At 42.3% G+C, this 20,968-nt stretch overlaps 2 protein-coding genes across 3 annotated transcripts in view; both read left to right on the forward strand.

Annotated features, from left to right (window-relative positions):
• The window catches only part of ablim2 (actin binding LIM protein family, member 2), a 247,952-nt gene that overhangs the window by 24,963 nt on the left and 202,021 nt on the right, over nt 1–20,968 (forward strand). The window lies entirely within an intron of this gene.
• Nucleotides 640–4,525, forward strand: LOC125884116 (zinc finger MYM-type protein 1-like). Its single transcript, XM_049568920.1, has 3 exons — nt 640–1,436; nt 1,572–1,716; nt 1,980–4,525. Exons 1-3 carry the CDS (start codon nt 901–903, stop codon nt 2,157–2,159), a joined length of 861 nt encoding a protein of 286 aa, XP_049424877.1. The 5' UTR covers nt 640–900; the 3' UTR covers nt 2,160–4,525.

Here is a 20,968-nt window from a genome sequence, read left to right on the forward strand (position 1 = left end):
CGGTGATTTCACTACAACAACACCCTTTCTCAAGGCATTTGGTGCAAGAGAAAAGGAGGGTGAAGGAGCTTGGTGCTCCCCAGCCGGATTTGAACATTCAGCAGGAGACATCTGACTGTGGTCGATCATGTACACGGAACTTCTCCCAGGCCTGTTATGCAAAGCGGAGTTGGCTGACTGGATGCCCTGTTCAAAACAGATTATTTTGCTTTCCCTGTTTGCTGTTTAAAAGTGCTGGCACCGAGGATTTGTGGATACGGCCGGGGTAAATGACTTGAAACACCTCTCTGGCAAATGCAAATGAAGCTAGCGCTAGTCATATGGATAACATAGTGAAGCTTCAGTTTTTGGTGGACTTACTATTGCAGTGCAGTTAGATGAAGGTTACAGGATTGGCATCAGAAAGCACAACGAAGAGGTGAGAAAAAATCAACACATTTTGTCAAGAATAATAGACTGTGTTAAGTTTTGTGGAGCATCTGAGCTTGCTTTGCATGGCCGTGATGAAAGTGAGGACTCAGATAACCCTGGAATATTTACCGGTTTGGTCAATTTTATTTCATCTCTTGATGGAGTGTTAAAAGAAAATACCACTGTTTTTAAAGGAACTTCATATGAGCTGCTGGACTGTATGTTGTGTCAAAGAAATACAGAGCAGTGATTTTTTTGTCTATCCAGGCAGATGAGACAACAGATGTCTCCACACAGAACCAACTTGTGCTTGTGCTGCGCTACACTGATGCTGAAAACAACATACAGGAAAGATTTTTTGAGTTTATTCCTCTGCAGTCAGCTACAAGTTTGTCCATTGCTACAGCATTACAAGATACTCTTGCATCCATCCTTCCTGAGGGCCAGAAAAACAAACTCATCTGCCAGGTATATGATGGAGCCAGCGTGATGCGTGGTGGCATATCAGGTGTTCAGAAGAGAATTCAAGATGTGTACCCAAATGCCCATTACATCCACTGCTATGCACATCGGCTCAATCTGATAATGCAACAGGCCTGCCGTCACATTTTCAAGGTGAGAGGTTTTTTTGCTAACCTCACTGGATTTGCCAGCTTTTTTCACCTGTCAGCTAAGTGGATGGCTGTTCTTACTGAAGTTTTGAACCACAGACTGCCCGTAACCAGCAATGTGAGATGGGACTTCCGCGGCCGCATTGTCAATACAGTTTTTGAGCACAGAGAGGACCTCATCCAGTGTTTTAAAACCATTTGCGACTCAGGTGACTTTGACGACACAACTGTCAGAGCCACAACAGGCTTTGTGTTCTTACTGGAGGAAGAAGAATTTCAGTTCTTTTTGCAGCTTTTCCACAACATCATGCCACATGTGGACATCCTGTATGCCCAGCTCCAGAAGAGGAGCATTGATTCTGTCCATATCAGATGGTCCATCCAGCAGTTCCAGCACCAGTTAGAAGCCATCAGGTTAATAATATTATCATTATTATTTACCTTCTATTTTACTATTCTCTTTATTAGTATTATGATGGTTATTATTGTTATTTTTATTACATTGTTGTTGAACATAAATTAATTACATTTATTATTTGTCCTTGGCAGGGACACTCTCCATTCCCCACCTGAGCAAAGCAGTGGCTCTCAGCCACCTGGAGCCCATTTGCTGCCTGAGCAAAGCAGTGGCTCTGGAGCAAAGAGGCGTAGAACGGCCACCAGCAGAGAGGAGCTTCATCAGATTGCAGCAGAGGTAACTTTGTGCTGTTAATAAGTCCCAGTATCAATGACTTGAAAAAAAAAGTAGAAAATTCTATGGAGGTTGAAAAGTGGCCAGAAATGGCTGCCTGTCATTAGAGTGTGTTGATTTTTATGACAAGGGGAAATGTGCTGACCTAGACCAAGTATGATGACTGTGGCCATTTCTGGCCACGTCAGGGTTAAGGGTTGAACTGTCTGTGACTCAATGTAGTGTTTTAATTTGCTTTTTGTGTGTTTTTATTTTTCTGTCTGTAGGTCTGTAATACCATATTGGGACACAGCAGGGAGCGTTTTCCTTCACACAACACCTTGTCAGTGCCACCTTGCTGCAGAGCAACCAGCTTGAAACCTACAAGATGGCTTTTCGGAGGCACTGAGCACCACCTTGAAGGCCTACCCAATGCTCAATGGAAGTACGCTGAAGACAGAACTTGATCTCATCTACTGCAAGGAAGAGTTCAGAACCTGTAGTGGTGCTGTAGCCTTATTCCAGTTGTTTATGGAGAATAGTTTGGCGGAAGTCTTTTCAGAGACTATTTGTCTCCAAAGGATCATCATCACCACACCCATGACCACTTCAGAAGCTGAGAGATGCTTCTCCACCCTGAAGAGAATTAAAACTTTTCTCAGGAACACCATGAGACAGGACAGGCTGAATGCACTGGCCATGCTGTCAATGGAAAAGAGACTAGTGGGTGAGATAAGTGACTTTAACCAGAAAGTAATTGAAAAGTTTGCAGGCCTGAAGGAAAGAAGGGCCAAGTTTATGTTTAAGTAGTGCTTGAGAAGGGGATGTTATATTTCCACACATAAATGGTAACCTTACTCTTGGAGATTTGTGTTTTAATGCTCACACCAACTATATACCCAGATAGCACACATACATCTGGCCGACGTCGGCTCGATGTATCAAGTTTAGATTGTTAAGACGTAGCAGGGAGAGCGTTTGCTCATTGCCAAGACGTCGCTGAGATGTCGGCCTTTAATCGAAAATGACCATCACGCGACGTTCAAACGATCAATAAAAGAAGCTGTGCTCAGTGGGCGCTCCTTCATTAATATTCATATGCTTCATTAGCTACGACCTTTATTCATTTAGGTCGGACTTTTCAAACTACAAATATTTCACCATTTAATGTGAGAAATCAATGCTAACATTCAAAAATAGCCGTTACCCTATTTTGTGTGTACGTGTGCACAATGAAGAGACAAAAGTCAATTTGACAAACTTAATTTCCACAAACAGTATCTGATGGCCAGTCCGCCTCTCCTGGCAGCCTGCAAGAGACAGAAAAGACGATGAGCACGTAACTTCAAGAAACAAATCCCAACTTCACCACTGTATTTTTTTTTTAGCATTTCAGCTGTCTTTTAGCCAGATTGAAGGCTTTGGGTCTGTCACTCTGCTTAATTTAGTGTTGAAATTGTTAAATAACGGGATCCGGCGTTAACTCTGTTAACTGTTAACAGCAGCTCAGCAGCTTAGCAATCAGTCCCTCATCTTGGAAAAACAGTGGTTTCAAAACTGCGCTATTACCTGTAGCCACTGGGGCGGTTTGCTTTGCAGAGGAGGAGACCTCAACTGATAAATTGCCCATAAAATCACATTAACAACATACCGAAGGCATCCTTAAACTGCACTATTTGACCTCTGCACTCCGCTCCTCTCACCCACACTTGAGCACCTGTTCAGGGATACACAGTGTCGGCCCGCCCCGCCTGACCTCTGTAGTCCTCTCCGCTCTTCTCACCCACACTTGAGCACCCGTCCAGGGCCCGGAGGTCAGGCCGGGGGGCTGCGGGACCACAGGTGGCAGCTCCGGGCACTTCCACTTTAACCAAAAACGAGTGCTCACGATAACCAGATGAGCAGATAACGTCAACTAGGGAAAATAAAATGAAAACACCACAGTTGTAGCCTCTTAGCTAACATGAGCTAAACCACTAAACTAGCTAACAGCTAACGAAAGATAACGTTAGCTGGTGGGGACATGTGCTATATACACCCAGTCGTGTCTCGCCACTCACCAGAACCTCTTTTAACGGTCACAGAAGAAACAGCATAGCTATTTTCTGCCAATTTATTCCAATTAGCTTACCTGAAACCAACTGTGATGAGATGCTGTGTCCTGCGAGCTCAGTTCCAAACGAAGACCGCAGAGATGAAATTCCGCCTCTGTGGCGACTTCCGTATGTGGGCAGACATTCTACGGCACTGGGCCGACCCAGAACCGACGTAACAGAGACGTTTGATGAGCTGGGACAAAAGAGTATTAAATTTAAAGATATCCACCCATGCGGCCGACGCTTGTCAGACATTATAAATTCAGGGCCGATGTGTCGTCCTCAGGCCGACGTCGGCAGGATGTATGTGTGCTATCTGGGTAGGCTCTTCTCACCATGTCCATGTTATTCATGTGGGCAGCAGTGATTCCCAAACTGTGGTACAAGTAGCACTGGTGGTGGTAATTAGCTCCCCTCTGATGGTGTTCAGGATACTATATTTTAATGCTGGCGATAATTGGAGAGTCCAATGTTATTCTGGTGATATGGTGATACACAGTGTAAAATGTTTGAGAACCACTGACAAAGGGTAAACCATTTTGCTTTGAACTTGAACCTTCACCCCAGGCCAGATCCACCACTGCTCTCTGCTGTTGTCTGACTTCACTCTGTTGAGTTTCTCTGTGTATGTGTGTGTGTGTGCACACGCGCTGTGAGGAGGAGGTCAGCCCTGACATGCACAGAGAAATTCATTTCTGAGTTTGAAAATGAATAAATAAATAAAGCAATCAGCCTAATCATGTATGTACAAAATGCTTTACCTGTTCTGAAGACATGATGACCACGCATTACATGGCCAGCTTCAGGAAGTTCACCGGTATTGTTGGCTTGTCAACAAATGCACGCGCAGAAAGATTTTTGCGACAGTTGTAACAGACAATTTCGTCTGTAGGGGGACCCCGTGAAGTAAAAAGCGCAATCCTCCATTGTGTTGCTTTAAAGGAAAGCCTGTAGGCAAAAGTGCGTTTTCAGGTAAAAAAAAAACAAAACTGTATTTTTCTTTAGTTAATCTAATATTCTGCAAAAATACAGTCAGAATGAATGCTGAATGTTAACATGAGCATGCTAACATGTTCATAGTGATAATGCTATGCATGTATAACTTTTACCTGCATTTTTCTGTCTAAATGCCTGATAGCATTGATAGCATGCTATCCATGATAGCATTTGTGTTTTTTGGGTTGTACATCTGTATGTCCTATTCTTGTGAATGCAATATGTCAAAAACGTCTTGAGGGAATTTCTTCAATTTTGGAACAAAGGTCCACTTGGACTTAGGATAAAGTGACTGGAATTTGGTGATCACAGGTCAAAAGTCAAGGTCACTGTGACCTAATCTGTCTTATTCTTGTAACGCAGTATCTCAAGCACACCTTGAGAAAATGGTTTTTAAATTTGGCACAAATGTTTACTTGGACTGAACAATGAACTGATTAGAATTTGGTGGTCATAGGTCAAGGTTGTTGTGGCCCTGTGTCCGTCTCTTGAATGCATTATCTCAAGGAGGCCTTGAGGGAATTCTGTGCTTGAAGGTTAAAGGTTCCTGTGACCTCACAAAACAGGTTTTTGGCCGTATCTCAAGAATTCATGACATTTCATGCCATAGGTCAAAGGTCAACTTCACTGTGACGTCATAATTTTCTGTAAAAACACCTTTCTGGACAGTACTCAATATCATAACTCAGGGACAGAAGGGGAGACATTTGGTCAGATAATGAATTGGTGACACTAATTTTGGGTGTTCACTTTGTAACTGTGCTGACTGTATAGATCTTGTGTGCTGCTGGGGAGGAGATAACAGTAAAACTTGACTGGTTCATGGAGGTATACAGCCGTGGGGAGGTAATTCTAGTTTACTGGAGAAATGGCCCAGAAATCTTGCAAATTCTCATACAGAATTCATGATGCACAGAGAAGGGTCTTATTCAGTTCACTGAGCTCCAAATTTGACACCATTAATAACTAACTGTTCCCTTAACCAATTGATCAAATGAAATCTATTCTCACCCCCATGCTTAATGAATCTGGCTGACCAAAATCTGAGGACTCAAATTTAGTGTTTGATCGAAAGGATATTTAAGCCCCTCGCAATCTTTCAATGAATATCTCTATATCTGTACTCTCAGCTGCAATAATACAAAACATTTTATGCAATAGAGACATCTTTCTGGGACTAGAGGCATTGGCAGAAATATTTCACAACATACCAGACAAACTATCCATCTGCCCATCTTAATCTGTTTATCCAGGTCCGGTTGGCCACAGGCTAAGTATCAATCAATCAATCAATTTTATTTATAAAGCCCAATATCACAAATCACAATTTGCCTCACAGGGCTTTACAGCATACGACATCCCTCTGTCCTTAAGACCCTCACAGCGGATAAGGAAAAACTCCCCAAAAAAACCCCCTTTAACGGGGGAAAAAAAACGGTAGAAACCTCCGGGCCCCTTCTCTCCTTCTCTCTCTCTCTCTCTCTCGTATCCTATTACTGCATCTAGCTAACCCGGCCATTCTGGATGTCACTAACTCGGCTTCTTCTCCGGAGCCTTTGTGCTCCACTGTCTCTCAGATTAACTCATATCACAGCGGTGCCTGGACAGCGTGACGTGTGTGGTTGTGCTGCTGCCGTGGTCCCGCCAGATGCCTCCTGCTGCTGCTGCCATCATTAGTCATTAGTCATACTTCTTCTGTTATTATACACATATGATTATTGTCACACATGTATACTGCCAGGTATTAATACATACTTTCAACATATTGTACCGCAGTAACCAGAACTATAACTATAATATTATTACTTCCATTAATGTTGTTGTAAGATACTGTCATTACCTGCATATCTCTCTCTCGCTCTCTCTCTCTCTCTCTCTCTCTCTCTCTCTCTCTCTCTCTCCCTGTGTCATATGGATTACTGTTAATTTATCATGTTGATCTGTTCTGTACGACATCTATTGCACGTCTGGCCGTCAGACGTCATGTACAGATGACAGATGTCATGTACTTGTCTCCAGGCACTATGATTCTCATGCGATCCCCTGGATATGTCCCCATGCCAGATTGGATATTTATTCCATCCAGTGTGTTCTGAGTTTGTCCAGGGTTAGACATGCTCAGAATACCTCTACAGGGAGGTGTGTGGGGACATCATGAAAGATCCTTTCGGGTATCAAATGGTGAACCCCCTCAAGTCACTCCTTTCAGCATGAAGGAGGGAGAGAGCAGATGCTTTTCTCCGACCACTTCTGGATTTACAGACTTTTCACCCTGACCTGAGCCCAGACACCCTGTGATAGAATTTGTGAATTCTGGGATAGCAAAGGAATGGCCTACATTCTTACCCTAACCTTAACCAATCCCACATCTCTTGCCACACCTCTTGCCTAAACCTAACCAATCCAACCAACAAAGGCAATGAGTTCTAGCCATTGATAGAAACAGTAGGATGGGTCACTCCTTTTGCCTTCAGAATCTTTCATGACCATGCAGCCACTGGTCAATCAAGAACTTTGCATTCAGACCCAGTTCCCTCTCCATCACAGCACTCGTGTATAATGACCACATCACAAATGCCACACTTGTCCAGGAGTTGATCTCACACGTCATTGTACCCTCAGTGTGAACTTGAGGCACCTGAGTCTTTTCTCTTCAAACTTCTTCAACTACTTTTATTTTCAAACCGGAATAAGGGGCTGTTCTGGAAATGCCAAAATTGTGATGGCTGGAGCTTACCTCAGCAGGAGTGGATTAGACTTGTGGAGACAATGACTTGATATTAGTTTTTCTCACAGAGTGGATGCATAGTCAGTGCATGCTTTTATTGGGCAAGATATTTTTGAAAAATACTGGGGATGTCTAATGTAGATTCTAGATATTGTATTAGATACAGTATGTGCATTAAGGACTAATGCTAGGTATAACGTGCTTCTAGGTATAACAATTACACTGGTAAGAAGTAAGGAGTCTCCGTTATGGACCTCGAGATAAAAGGTATGCTGAGACCTTGGTGTCCTTGAGTAAGGCACTTCCTTTAAGGCCCCTTGGTGGTTTCTTGAAGGTGGCCACAGATCCTGACTAATGAGGATGAGGATTATTGAGGATGATATAAATTTTTGAGAGTTTAGATATCAAATAGAAATGTTTTGGCCAGTATTCTTTTTTCCAGTTGCATCAACATCGCAAGGGCTGGTATTGTTTTTACCTCGCGAGAGTGTGTGTCATCATGGTGAAATGTGGTTCTGGTGACACCAATTCTAGCACGAAGAGCTACAGAGGCCATCTGGGGGTATATTGTAAGTTGTTTATGTGTCATGGCGATATGGGCAAAACAGTACAAGAATCAGTCACAAAACTTTACAGGTGTGTAGTTGACATCAAAATGGAGGTTGAGCAGGACTTCTGATGGGCAGCAAGGAGATGCAGACGTCAGTCACTGAGCTTGTATTTGTCAATTAGCCAAGCTTCACACATACTACAAGACTTAACTGTTAGTTAAGTTGTAAGTGCAATATTATATCGCCAGAACTCAAGTTTTAATCACTCTCGGTCGAGTTATTTTGATTTTTCAAGATGCCAGACACGAGGAAAAATGCTGAAGCGATTGAGAAGGCAGAGCAGGAGGACCCGGGTCAAGCAGCCGTGATACAGGCAATCGTCTGCACAATATGATTCTATGCCTCAGTTAGTTTCATATCAGGAGCTAGTTATTATTTCTGAACTTGGCAGCCTGTCTGGTACTGTTACATGCTAAATCAATTTTTTTTCCTTTTTTTAGATTCATGCAGATTCACATTGTGACAGAAATTGGTGACACTGTCAATCAATCAATCAATCAATCAATCAATTTTTATTTATAAAGCCCAATATCACAAATCACAATTTGCCTGACAGGGCTTTACAGCATACGATATCCCTCTGTCCTTATGACCCTCGCAGTGGATAAGGAAAAACTCCCCAAAAAAACCCCTTTAACGGGGAAAAAAAACGGTAGAAACCTCAGGAAGAGCAACTGAGGAGGGATCCCTCTTCCAGGACGGACAGACGTGCAATAGATGTCGTACAGAACAGATCAGCATAACAAATTAACAGTAATCCACATGACACAATGAGACAGAGAGAGAGAGAGAGAGAGAGAGAGAGAGATGCAGGTAATGACAGTAGCTTACAACAACATTATTGAAAGTAATAATATTATAGTTATAGTTCTGGCTACTGCGGTACAATATGTCACATATATTGACAAGCACACACACGCACAAACATACATTGAAGTTGTCTAGATGACCTTGAATGTCCTGTCTCTGTCTCTGTCTCTGTCTCTCTCTCTCTCTCTCTCTCTCTTTCTGTCTCATTGTGTCATACAGATTACTGTTAATTTATTATGCTGATCTGTTCTGTACGACATCTATTGCACGTCTGTCTATCCTGGAAGAGGGATCCCTCCTCAGTTGCTCTTCCTGAGGTTTCTGTTTTTTTCCCCCTGTTAAAGGTTTTTTTTGGGGAGTTTTTCCTTATCCTCTGTGAGGGTCCTAAGGACAGAGGGATGTTGTATGCTGTAAAGCCCTGTGAGGCAAATTGTGATTTTTGATATTGGGCTTTATAAATAAAATTGATTGATTGATTGATTGATTGAATGTTACAGCTGTTAAGCTAAACTGTTATTTCATTAGGTTTTTATGGGGCCTCAGCCCCTATAGGTAAGATTTTGATCTTGTTATTCCTAATTGACTTAGGATGGAGAGAGGGTGCAGCTTCTCAGTTGGGAAAGGCAAGCAAGGGGTGTTACATGTTGCACTTGGGATTTTTTGTAGGGATTGTACAAAATTGTTTGTTTCTTGTTGTTGTTTTCTGTTTCTTTCTCTCTTTTCTCCCTCCCCTCCTCACTCTGGTTAGAGATGTGGAACTGCTGCTCCTTTAATCTCCATTTTCCAGTTATGGTTTTTTACAGAAGCGATGAATAGGACCACAACATTTGTAAGCTGGAATGTGAGGGGACTCAACCATCCCGTCAAGTGAAGTAAAGTCTTCTCCCATTTGAATAAACTCAAGGCAGATGTACTATTCCTACAGGAAACACACTTACACACGTCAGATATCCCTAGGTTAAAAAGAGGTGGTGTGTCATAGGTCTTCCACTCCTAATTCGACCCAAAGTGTCATGGAGCAGGTACCCTGATTGGGAAAAATGTGCAGTTCATATCTTCAAAGGCTGGCTGATAAAAATGATCGTTTTGGTATTGTCCAGGGCAGACTATATAATTTACCTGTGGTTTTAGTTAACATCTATGGCCCTAACTAGGACAATCCCCGCTTCTTTAAGGAGCTGTTTGGCTACATCCCAGAGTCGGGCACACACCACCTGACATTCGGAGGGGATATTAATACGGTCTTGCATCCTTCCGTAGACTGCACCAGCTCAGGTTATAAAGGCCTTCTGCCAGTCCAGTGAGATAGTGGACCCATGGAAATTTAAAACCTTGAAGGAGTATTCCTACCTCTCTGCAGTACATCAGACATACTCCAGAATAGATTATTTTCTTTTGGATAAGAAAATGCTTCCACTTTTAAGATCAGGCAGCTATGAAAGTATCGTCATTTCGGACCACTCACCAGTGGTTATGGACCTTTTGCTTCAGGATAATTCAACCACACACGGCAATTGGCGATTTAACCCAATACTTCTATCAGACAAAGATTTTGTAGGCTTCTTATCAACACAGATCGATTTTTTTCCTAGAAACAAATCAGCTACCACACACTAATATTTTCACATTATGAGAAATTTTAAAAGTATACCTTCGGGGTCAGATAATAGAATACACATCCTGTATTAATAGGAGCAGATCAAAACGCCTCGCTGAGCTAACTGAGCTAACTGAGCTCATTCACAATATAGATCAGCAACACTTTGCCTCCCCATCTGTGGACCTCTGTAAGAAGAGGACTGCACTGCAGACGGAATTTGATATAGAAGCATCGAAGCAAGAAGAGGAGAGGTTCTTAAAATCGAGACAAAGTCAGTACAAGCATTACAGCAGGTAGAAATACAAGCTATGGATGGCACTGTTAAAAATGACCCAAAAGACATCAATGACCAATTTAAGCATTTTTATTCTTCCCTTTACACTTCAGATGGCCCCCAGGATAATACATTTGTGGAGAATTTGGACTTGCCCACTATAAGTGATGTGGGCAAAGCCAACTTGGAAGAGCCAATATCAGGGCTGCCAACTTTTCAAAAAATCTTGGTGTGAGATTCAGCGGGGCCGACCACAATTTTGTCGCTTAGGCCTACACATAAAATTTTTGTTTGTCAACTGATTGAGTAGATGCAATCCTGATCCCCCGCATCCTAACGGATTTTTTGGGAGCCTGCTGGAGATGGATGGGGCCTAATACCTTACATACAAATACCATACAGAGAGAGACAATGGTGGTATAGTGGGGGTCTGGGGGTCCTCCCCCAGAAAATTATGGATGTGGTAGATGTGATTTCCTGCGTTCTGGTGGGTTTAGGGGTAGCATTCTGGAGACTTGGAGGGCCTTCACAAGTGAACCTGCATTCAGCTCAGAGTGACTGAACCAGTTAAAACCAGAAACTAGGATTTGCCTATGTGGCATATACAGTGTTTCCCCTATATGCACCGTCATATGACCGTCAAAAGACTGTTGTTAAGCACAGACAAACACGCTGCTCGCACAACAGCGCAGCATGGCACTCAGTTTGAGCGGAGCCTGTGTTGCGTTCAGGCGTTGTCATGTGAATAACAAATTCCAGTACTTAAATAGGTCATAGCACAAAACAGCAGCATGTGTCAAGTGTCAAGCGGAACGACGACCAGCACTTTTTTTTTTTTTTTTTTTTGAGTGAGAAATTGGAGGTGTAGCGTGAGACCGTGTGAAATCAACCAATTGCGTGACTCTTACGGCGAATATGTGAGAGTTGGCAGCTATGCAATATCTATGAACGAAATTAGTTATGCGATCAAATTAATGAAAAATAGGAAAGCACCAGGCCCAGATGGATACCCAATTGAGTTTTGCAACTAAATTGGTGCCCTATTGCTCTCTGTTTATGCAGAAGCACTTATTCAAAGGAAACTTTTTACATCCATGACCCAAGCAACAATTTCTGTATTGCCAAAGAAAGATAAGGACCCAACCAAATGTGAATCTTATCATCCAGTTAGTTTACTCACATGTGACTATGAAACACTTACAAAAATCCTTGCCCTCAGATTAGAATCTATAGTTCCAACCATCATACATCCTGATCAAACTGTTTTGTAAAGGGCAGACAGTCATTTCACAACTTGCGCTGCCTCTGTAACACTCGTCCCAATCCCCAGAAATAGTAATTTCGTTGGATGCACACAAGGCCTTTGACTGGATTGAAAAAAGTCATCTTTTTAAATCACTAGGGAAATTTGAATTTGGACCGACCTTCATTTCTTTGATTTAAACACTATACACTTCACCACAGGCATCAGTGAGGACAAATGATAGACATTCAATGCAACTATCTGCAATCAGCACATAAATGTATCTCTATATCGACTGTCCCATCACATCTGATGTCAAATCAAAGGGGATTGGCAACGTTTGGCATGTTTGGCATGCGTAATGGAAACCCAACCTGATTTGATTAACACAGGTGCAAACTAATGAGTTCACATCCCTCTCAGACAACCACAAACAGCCACAGCATCAGATAGGGAGTATATATTCAGCATCTGTCACCTTAGAAAAGTCAAAAGAAAAGAAACAGAGTGAGACTGCGAGAGAGAAAGAGAGAGATGAGAGAAACGCAACATTGATTTACAATTGTGGTGACCTCCTCCCAGGCTACCTTTGCATCATCAGCCCGTGGAGGTCTGCTCGCAGTTCCGTATATTTGGACACTGCGAGCTTGGACCTCCCAGACCAAAACATAAGTTTCCTTCTGGGAGAAATTTGGCCGACTGACGCTGCTGCTCTCTTCTGCCATGGCGAATTGAGTAAACTCTCATTACGCCTTCACGCGGCGCATTTAAGGGTGAGGAGAGGGGCTCATTTGATTGCCTTCTCTCCTCCCTCTTTCCGACTTGCGCAGGTAGGAGGGACGGAGGTGGGAAAGAGGAGTAGCTGTGCCAGGTGCACGGTGTGCCAAACTTGCAAAATCCACCTGGCCACACCCAGTTGGCGAAGCGCAGGTGCGTGAGCCCTATATCACAATTTGGAGTGGCCTCAGGTTACAAAATCAATCCGACAGAGGGTGCGTTATTCCCAATTAATTAGAAAGCATTCACAATGTCCTTTTATCCATACCCATTCAGAGTTACAACTGGCCCCTTAACATATATGGGAGTCAAGCTCCCAGAACCTTCAGTCTGACATGGCTTCCATTGAAGGCGATTTACAAGGGGGAGGGAATTTGATTTTTTCCCTAACCAATCAGTAGAGATCAACGACTCACCCAGAATCTGACGTCATTAGTATCCATGCCTCGGGGGTGCCGAAAACAAGCGAGCATTGCCCGTTTAAAATGTCTCCGTCGTTGTGCACGCCCAGCTGCATCGCCATTAAATCCAGTTTAGCAGCTTCCTTAATTTGGTCCTCCATTAACGCGAGTAGTGGCGAAATACCTCGATAGCATCATTAATGTGGTCTGGAGGATCTGTAGCGGTCGCCATTGTTGCTATCCTCACCAGTTATCCACCGGTGTACAGCTTGACATCAGCGTGGCGCTGATTGGCTAATCGCTAGACCCACCCCCACTGCCGGCGTTCATTGGCCCGTCTATCGTTTGGACGAGATAAATCGCAAATTCATTGAAGTATGCCAGAGATGCAAGCCTACTCAGTTGAGTGGGCGGGGTCTATGGTCTGGAACCAGGCTACCTGCAATCCCTAGCTGTGACTCCCTCCCCAGGCACAATCAGATGCAAGTGGTTTTCTTGACGGGTTTTACTTTAGTCTTCTCTCCTCATCAAACCGTGAAAACTAACAATATACAGTATTAAACATACAGACAACACGTTAGCTGAATAGCAAACATGATAGCAAACAATAGAAAACAAAAATAAATACAAACGTAATAAAGTACCTCGTTGGCTGCATGCTAGGAAAGGAAATCATCTTGGAATCTTCTTATCTTCGTACACCAGTAAACATTACTCTTGTTCTAAAAGCAGGTACAGCTCATCCTCAGGTGCATGTGAGCATCTCTCTATGCAGCCTGCACTCAACAGCGTCAGCTAGCTTCTAACTCACTCACGTTAACCAGACGGAAACAGCTCAACAGGGCTTCAAAATAAAAGACTCTTCCTGTTTACTAAAAGAGCACAAATAAAATACAGAATATTACCCAAAATAAATTCTGACTCAAAGTCATTCTTAGATGGTAACTTCATGGAAATATGTAACACATATAGTGGCAACAGTTACACTAGCTACCACCAGCGACTGTAGTTAACCAACTAACTGTGCAAGTAGTCACTATGTCAGCAGGCTTTCTGTTAAGAGAAACAGAACAGAGAATTAAAAAAAAAACATACCAAAAGCTTAGTCAATAATGACCTCATTGTTAGTAGTGATTTTTGAAGGCAGTAATAGTTCAACATATCCTCATACAACGGTTTTTATGATGTGATGGTTTTGGCGCCCTATAAATGTTACGTAGTTGATGTAAAGTTGAGCACTTAATGTAGAGTAACAGAGGTTGGCTTAAGGCAAAACATGGTGTACAAGGTACCCTGTGTGCATTGATTGTTGACATCCACACTGTATTGTGGTCTTTCAGGCCTGCTGTTTATGATGTATTCTGTCCCTATAATAACTCAGCAACTATTTTAATGTGATGAACATGTGTCTACTGGAGCTATTTGCAGGTACAGTGAGGAGGAAACCGGACATGTTGTCCTTTGTGTTTGTTGAAATGCATCATGGGAATGTGTGCAGCTACCTTTAGAGCGAACTCTGCACTTAACACATGGATCAGACTGGATTGTTGTCTGTTGCATCTTTCCTAGGGCTGGGCAATATGAACATATTATATTGTTATCGAGAAATGAGACTATGGGCCCTATTTAGATGATCTAAAACGCAAAGCACCAGGCGTGCGGTGCATGGGCGTGTCCTGGTCACTTGCTAGTTAGACAGCGCATTTTAAGACTGTGCGCCATGGTGGAGAGGGTTGGACTTAGGGTTGGACTTACTCTGTGAATTAGTCATGGGTGTGTTTTGGGCGTATCATTCAATAAGCCAATCAGAGTGTCACCTCTCATTCCTTTTAAAAGAGGCGCGATTGGAGCGCACGGCGGAGAGCTAGTTAGATGGTGGACCTACCAACTGGAAAGATGAGCATGTTACAGCTGAGGAGATGATAAATGTATCTCTATATCGACTGTCCCGTCACATCTGATGACAGATCAAAGGGGATTGGCACCATTTGGCATGTTTGGCACGTTTGGCACGCGTAATGGAAACCCAACCTGATTCGATTAACACAGCTGCAAACTAATAAGTTCACATCCCTCTCAGCCAACCACAAACAGCCACAGCATCAGATAGGGAGTATATATTCAACATCTGTCATCTTAGAAAAGCCAAAAGAAACGATACAGAGTGAGACTGCGAGAGAGAAAGAGAGAGAGAGCACGCACGAGAGAAACGCTGTCAACAAATTGTAAGTTATTCAATTTTATTTTAACCCGGGAGGTTAGAGAGCCCAGCTCCCTCTCCAGCATCCTGAATCCCCCCGCCCGAAGGTCCAGGAAGGGCTGGTCCCGTGGCTGCACCCGGGCCCGTCTGGTCTGGCTGCGTGCGGGCTGCGGAGCTGCCCCCAGGTGCCCCCGGCTGTATGGCCGCTGTGCATCGTCCTCCTCCTGACAAGATGATCTTCAGTTTTACGTTCTAAAAGCTTTTTTTTTTTTAAATATACATTTGTACTTGTAGGGCTATAAGTTTACGTTTTTAGTTCACAGAAGCTGGTTATTGTTGTGTTTATGTCAAAATAAAGTTTATCAAACGTTTTCACATCTTTGATTTTGTGATTTACATGCCAAAATGATCACAATTCAATTGGGAAAGACAAGTTCATTTTACAGGCTATGCATCATCAGCCCGTGGAGGTCTGCTCGCAGTTCCGTATATTCGGACACTGCCAGCTTGGACCTCCCGGATTATCATGATCATTATTACTGACTGACCATTAAGACGTGTTTCTGATAAATATTTTAATGTGCACAATAATAACCTTTCACATTGTAATCATATTTTTATTTGTTATCTTTTGCATATGTGTGGCTGCTCTGTGTGTCTGAACAGAGTGCACGCGCATTGTGCACCCGCCTAGAGAAATAGCTAAATACTGCACCGTTGACTTTAGACCAGGTTTTTGTTGGTCACTGGCGCATTTGCTTTTTACGTCATCTAACTAGCAACGCGCCATGACTGTGCCTGACCACTCCTCATTTTTAGACCAACACACCCAGAGAAGCGAAGTTCATTTGCTAGTTAGATGACAGGGGTGCAGGGCATGAAAATGACAACTGCGCCTGCATCTAAATAGCAATGACACTTGTGACATGGATTATGCATTCTCCGTCGTCCAACTAACGTCGACCATCTAAATAGGGCCCTCAGTATCATTTTAAATTTTAGATATTGTTGTATTGTGATACAGCATAAATGAGTAATGTGAATGTGTCAATTTATCAGACTTTTCTATTTGTTTTAACACTTTACTTAACCCACTTAACATTATATCCACATTACTGATAATTATTGAAAGAAATGTCATTGTTTAAATATTTTCTGGAAAAAACAACAACAAAACAAACAAACAAAAACAAAATTAGTAGTCATCCCCACAACTTTGTCGCTTCAGAGAGGGTATTTGGTCTGAAATATTATGTTAGATTTTCTCTCCAAGCCCCAGTATTGATTAAGTGTTTTTGAGGAGGATCAAAAATATCAAGATATATATCAAGTATCGTGATATAACCTAAATATATCATGACACAATTTTAAGGATGTTTCGCCCAGCCCTAATCTCCTTGTCTTTTCTCCTTTCCTCTCCTTCTTTGTCTCTTCTTCTGTCTTCATATCTTTTATTTCCTTTCCTCTGATATTTTTCCTTCTATGTCCTTCCTTGCTTTTCCTCCTCCTTTCCTTCTAGCTTGATTAGTATTCTCTTCTTTCCTCCTGTCGTCTCTTCTCTCCTTTTCTCTCCTCATTTCTCCTCTCATCTCCTCCACTTTCCTCTTATCTCCTGTTTCCTTTCCTCTCCTTAATCTCCAGGTCCTCAGTGAATGAACCAGATTAACACACTTTTTTGCAATGTTTTTATGAAAGAGTTTCAAAGTGGGCACCTAAATGGGCGACTGTGGCTCAGAGGTAGTGCTCCCGATGGCTGTTCCATCGGTGTGTGAGTGTGTTAAAAACTGAGTAGTAGTGGCACCTTGTATTGTAGCCTTGGCCACCAGTGTGTGAATGTGTGTGTGAATGGGTGAATCTGACTGTGAAGTGGTCAGATGACTAGAAAGGTGCTATACAAGCGCAGGTCCATTTACCATGTGGGTCAAACTAGTACATTTTCGGGTGTTACTGTAATTCTCTGCTTACAGTAAGACTGGAGATAAAATGCTGTGATGACAGAGATTTGCTTCATGCTTTGCTCCCCCGTTGATTACTAATCCTTGACGTCAGCTTTAGAGTAGACTTCTGGTTCTCAGTCACTATCTTTGTGTGGCATATGTGTCTGCGTGTCTCATGAGTACCTCACAAGGATGGAAAAATGCCAGTTTAGGATTAGAATTTGGGCTCGGCCTCATTTTAGTAGAAATAAGAACAGTTTTTTTGTTAGAGTTAAGGTTGAGTGCATTTGTTCTTTTGTAGTACTTTCCCCCTGGTTTGCTATGCTAAATATATCACATCCTTAATTATATGCTGTTGAGCTGCAGGGAGTTCCTGCATACATGTATAATCCAAATCAAGAGACAATGCATGCACACACACACACACACACACACACACACACACACACACACACACACACACACACACACAGGGCCATAGATTTAAGTAGATCTAGGGCAGAGGAAGTAAAAAAAAGACATAAGATGCACCAAGTTGTTTCATGTGACTTGTATTTTGATTATATCCTGATAACAACCAGCCACCGGGAATTTACATTTTTGCATAATAATTTTACCAACATGGTAGCAGATCAAAGTCTGATTGCTTTTTGGCACATCTGTAAAAATATATTTCTACATTGATACAGCAGTGCATTGATGAGTGTTGTATTTCATAGTGTGGTAGAATATGTGTTTTCATCAAAGACTGTAAAAAATAATGGACGTAGCTGTTGTGACATCATCCACTGGTTTGTGGACTCCCTTTCTGAAGCCTTGAGTTTAGCATTTTGGCTGTCGTCATCTTGTTTTTTTGGAGCTAGAATTGACCATATTTGGGCGAGAGGATGGAGCTGTGGAAGAGCGAGGGGTGGATCTTACTGTCAAGCTGAGGACACTATCGGCAGACAGCATGTCACTCAAAGTTTCTCTGCCCTTAATTATGTGTAACTTTAAGCTTTGGTAAAATGGAAACTGGTTTCAATTTCAATTTCAATTTTATTTATAAAGCCCAATATCACAAATCACAATTTGCCTCACAGGGCTTTACAGCATACGACATCCCTCTGTCCTTATGACCCTCACAGCGGATAAGGAAAAACTCCCCCCAAAAAAAACCCTTTTAACGGGGAAAAAAAATGGTAGAAACCTCAGGAAGAGCAACTGAGGAGGGATCCCTCTTCCAGGACGGACAGACGTGCAATAGATGTCGTACAGAACAGATCAGCATAACAAATTAACAGTAATCCACATGACACAATGAGACAGAGAAAGAGAGAGAGAGAGAGATGCAGGTAATGACAGTAGCTTACAACAACATTATTGAAAGTAATAATATTATAGTTATAGTTCTGGCTACTGCGGTACAATATGTTGAAAGTATGTATTAATATCTGGCAGTATACAAGTGTTACAATAGTCATATGTGTATAATAACAGTAGAAGTATGACTAATGACTAATGATGGCAGCAGCAGCAGGAGGCATCTGGCAGGACCACGGCAGCAGCACAACCACACACGTCATGCTGTCCAGGCACCGCTGCGATATGAGTTAATGTGAGAGACAGTGGAGCACAAAGGCTCCGGAGAAGAAGCCGAGTTAGTGACATCCAGAATGGCCGAGTTAGCAAGATGCAGTAATAGAAAACGAGAGAGAGAGAGAGAGAGAGAGAGAGAGAGAGAGAGAGAGAAGGAGAGAAGGTGCCCGGTGTATTATAGGGGGGTCCTCCGGCAGACTAGGCCTAAGTCAGCCTAACTAGGGGCTGGTACAGGGCAAGCCTGCGCCAGCCCTAACTATAAGCTTTATCAAAGAGGAAAGTCTTAAGTCTAGTGTTAAATGTGAAGACGGTGTCTGCCTCCCGGACCGTAACAGGAAGATGATTCCACAGGAGAGGAGCCTGATAGCTGAAGGCTCTGGCTCCTGATCTACTTTTGGAGACTTTAGGGACCACGAGTAACCCTGCGTTCTCAGAGCGCAGAGTTCTGGTGGGATAATAAGGCACTATGAGCTCTCTAAGATATGACGGAGCTTGACCATTTAGAGCTTTATAACTTAACAGTAGGATTTTAAATTCAATTCTGGATTTTACAGGGAGCCAGTGCAGAGAAGCTAAAACAGGAGAAATATGATCTCGTTTCTTAGTTCCTGTTAGTACATGTGCTGCTGCATTCTGAATTAGCTGGAGAGTTTTTAAGGACTTACTAGAGCTACCTGATAATAGAGAGTTACAGTAATCCAGCCTTGAGGTAACAAAAGCGTGGACCAATTTTTCTGCATCTTTTCGGGTCAGGATAGGCCTAATTTTCGCAATATTACGCAGATGAAAAAATGCAGTCCGTGAGGTTTGTTTTAAATGAGAACTAAAAGACAAATCTTGATCAAATATTACTCCGAGGTTTCTTACGGTAGTGCTAGAGACCAGAGCAATGCCATCTAGAGAAACTATATCATCAGATAAAGAGTCTCTGAGTTGTTTGGGGCCAAGAACAATAACTTCAGTTTTGTCTGAATTTAACATCAGGAAATTGGTGCTCATCCAGGTCTTTATGTCTTTAAGGCAGTTATGGAGTTTAGTTAATTGATTACTTTCTTCTGGCTTCATCGATAAATACAACTGTGTATCATCCGCATAACAATGGAAATTTATAGAGTGATTTCTAATGATTACCTAGAGGAAGCATATATAGAGTAAATAGGATTGGTCCGAGCACAGAACCTTGCGGAACTCCAAAACAAACTTTGGTACGTAAGGACGATTCATTATGAACGTGAACAAACTGAAAACGATCAGAGAAATAAGATTTAAACCAGCTCAGTGCAGAACCTTTTAGGCCAATTAAGTGATCCAGTCTCTGCAGTAGAATTTGATGGTCAATTGTGTCAAACGCTGCACTAAGATCTAATAAAACAAGTACAGAGACAAGTCCTTTGTCTGAAGCAATCAGAAGGTCATTTGTAATTTTAACTAGTGCTGTCTCAGTGCTATGATGCACTCTAAATCCTGACTGAAATTCCTCAAATAGATTATTATCATGGAGAAAATCACACAGCTGGTCTTAGACTACTTTCTCAAGGATCTTTGACATAAAGGGAAGATTAGATATTGGTCTATAGTTGGCTAACACCTCTGGATCCAGGGTGGGCTTTTTTAGTAGAGGTTTAATTACAGCTACCTTAAAAGACTGTGGTACATAGCCTGTTAATAAGGATATATTGATCATATCTAATATATGAGTGTTAACTAAAGGAAAGACCTCCTTAAGTAGCCTAGTTGGGATGGGGTCTAAGAGACACGTTGATGATTTAGATGAAGAAATCAATGCGGTCAATTCTTGAAGAGAAATTGGGGAGAAGCAATCTAAATATATATTAGGTTTTACAGCTGTGTTTGAGGTTAGATAGGTACTATCTGAGGACAGGAGGTCATGAATTTTGCCTCTAATAGTTAGAATTTTGTCATTAAAAAAGCTCATAAAATCATTACTGCTAAGGGCTAAAGGAATACAAGGCTCAATAGAGCTCTGACTCTCAGTCAGCCTGGCTACAGTGCTGAAAAGAAACC

The sequence above is a fragment of the Epinephelus fuscoguttatus genome, linkage group LG23, assembly GCF_011397635.1.
Source record: "Epinephelus fuscoguttatus linkage group LG23, E.fuscoguttatus.final_Chr_v1".
NCBI classification, from domain to species: Eukaryota; Metazoa; Chordata; class Actinopteri; order Perciformes; family Serranidae; genus Epinephelus; species Epinephelus fuscoguttatus.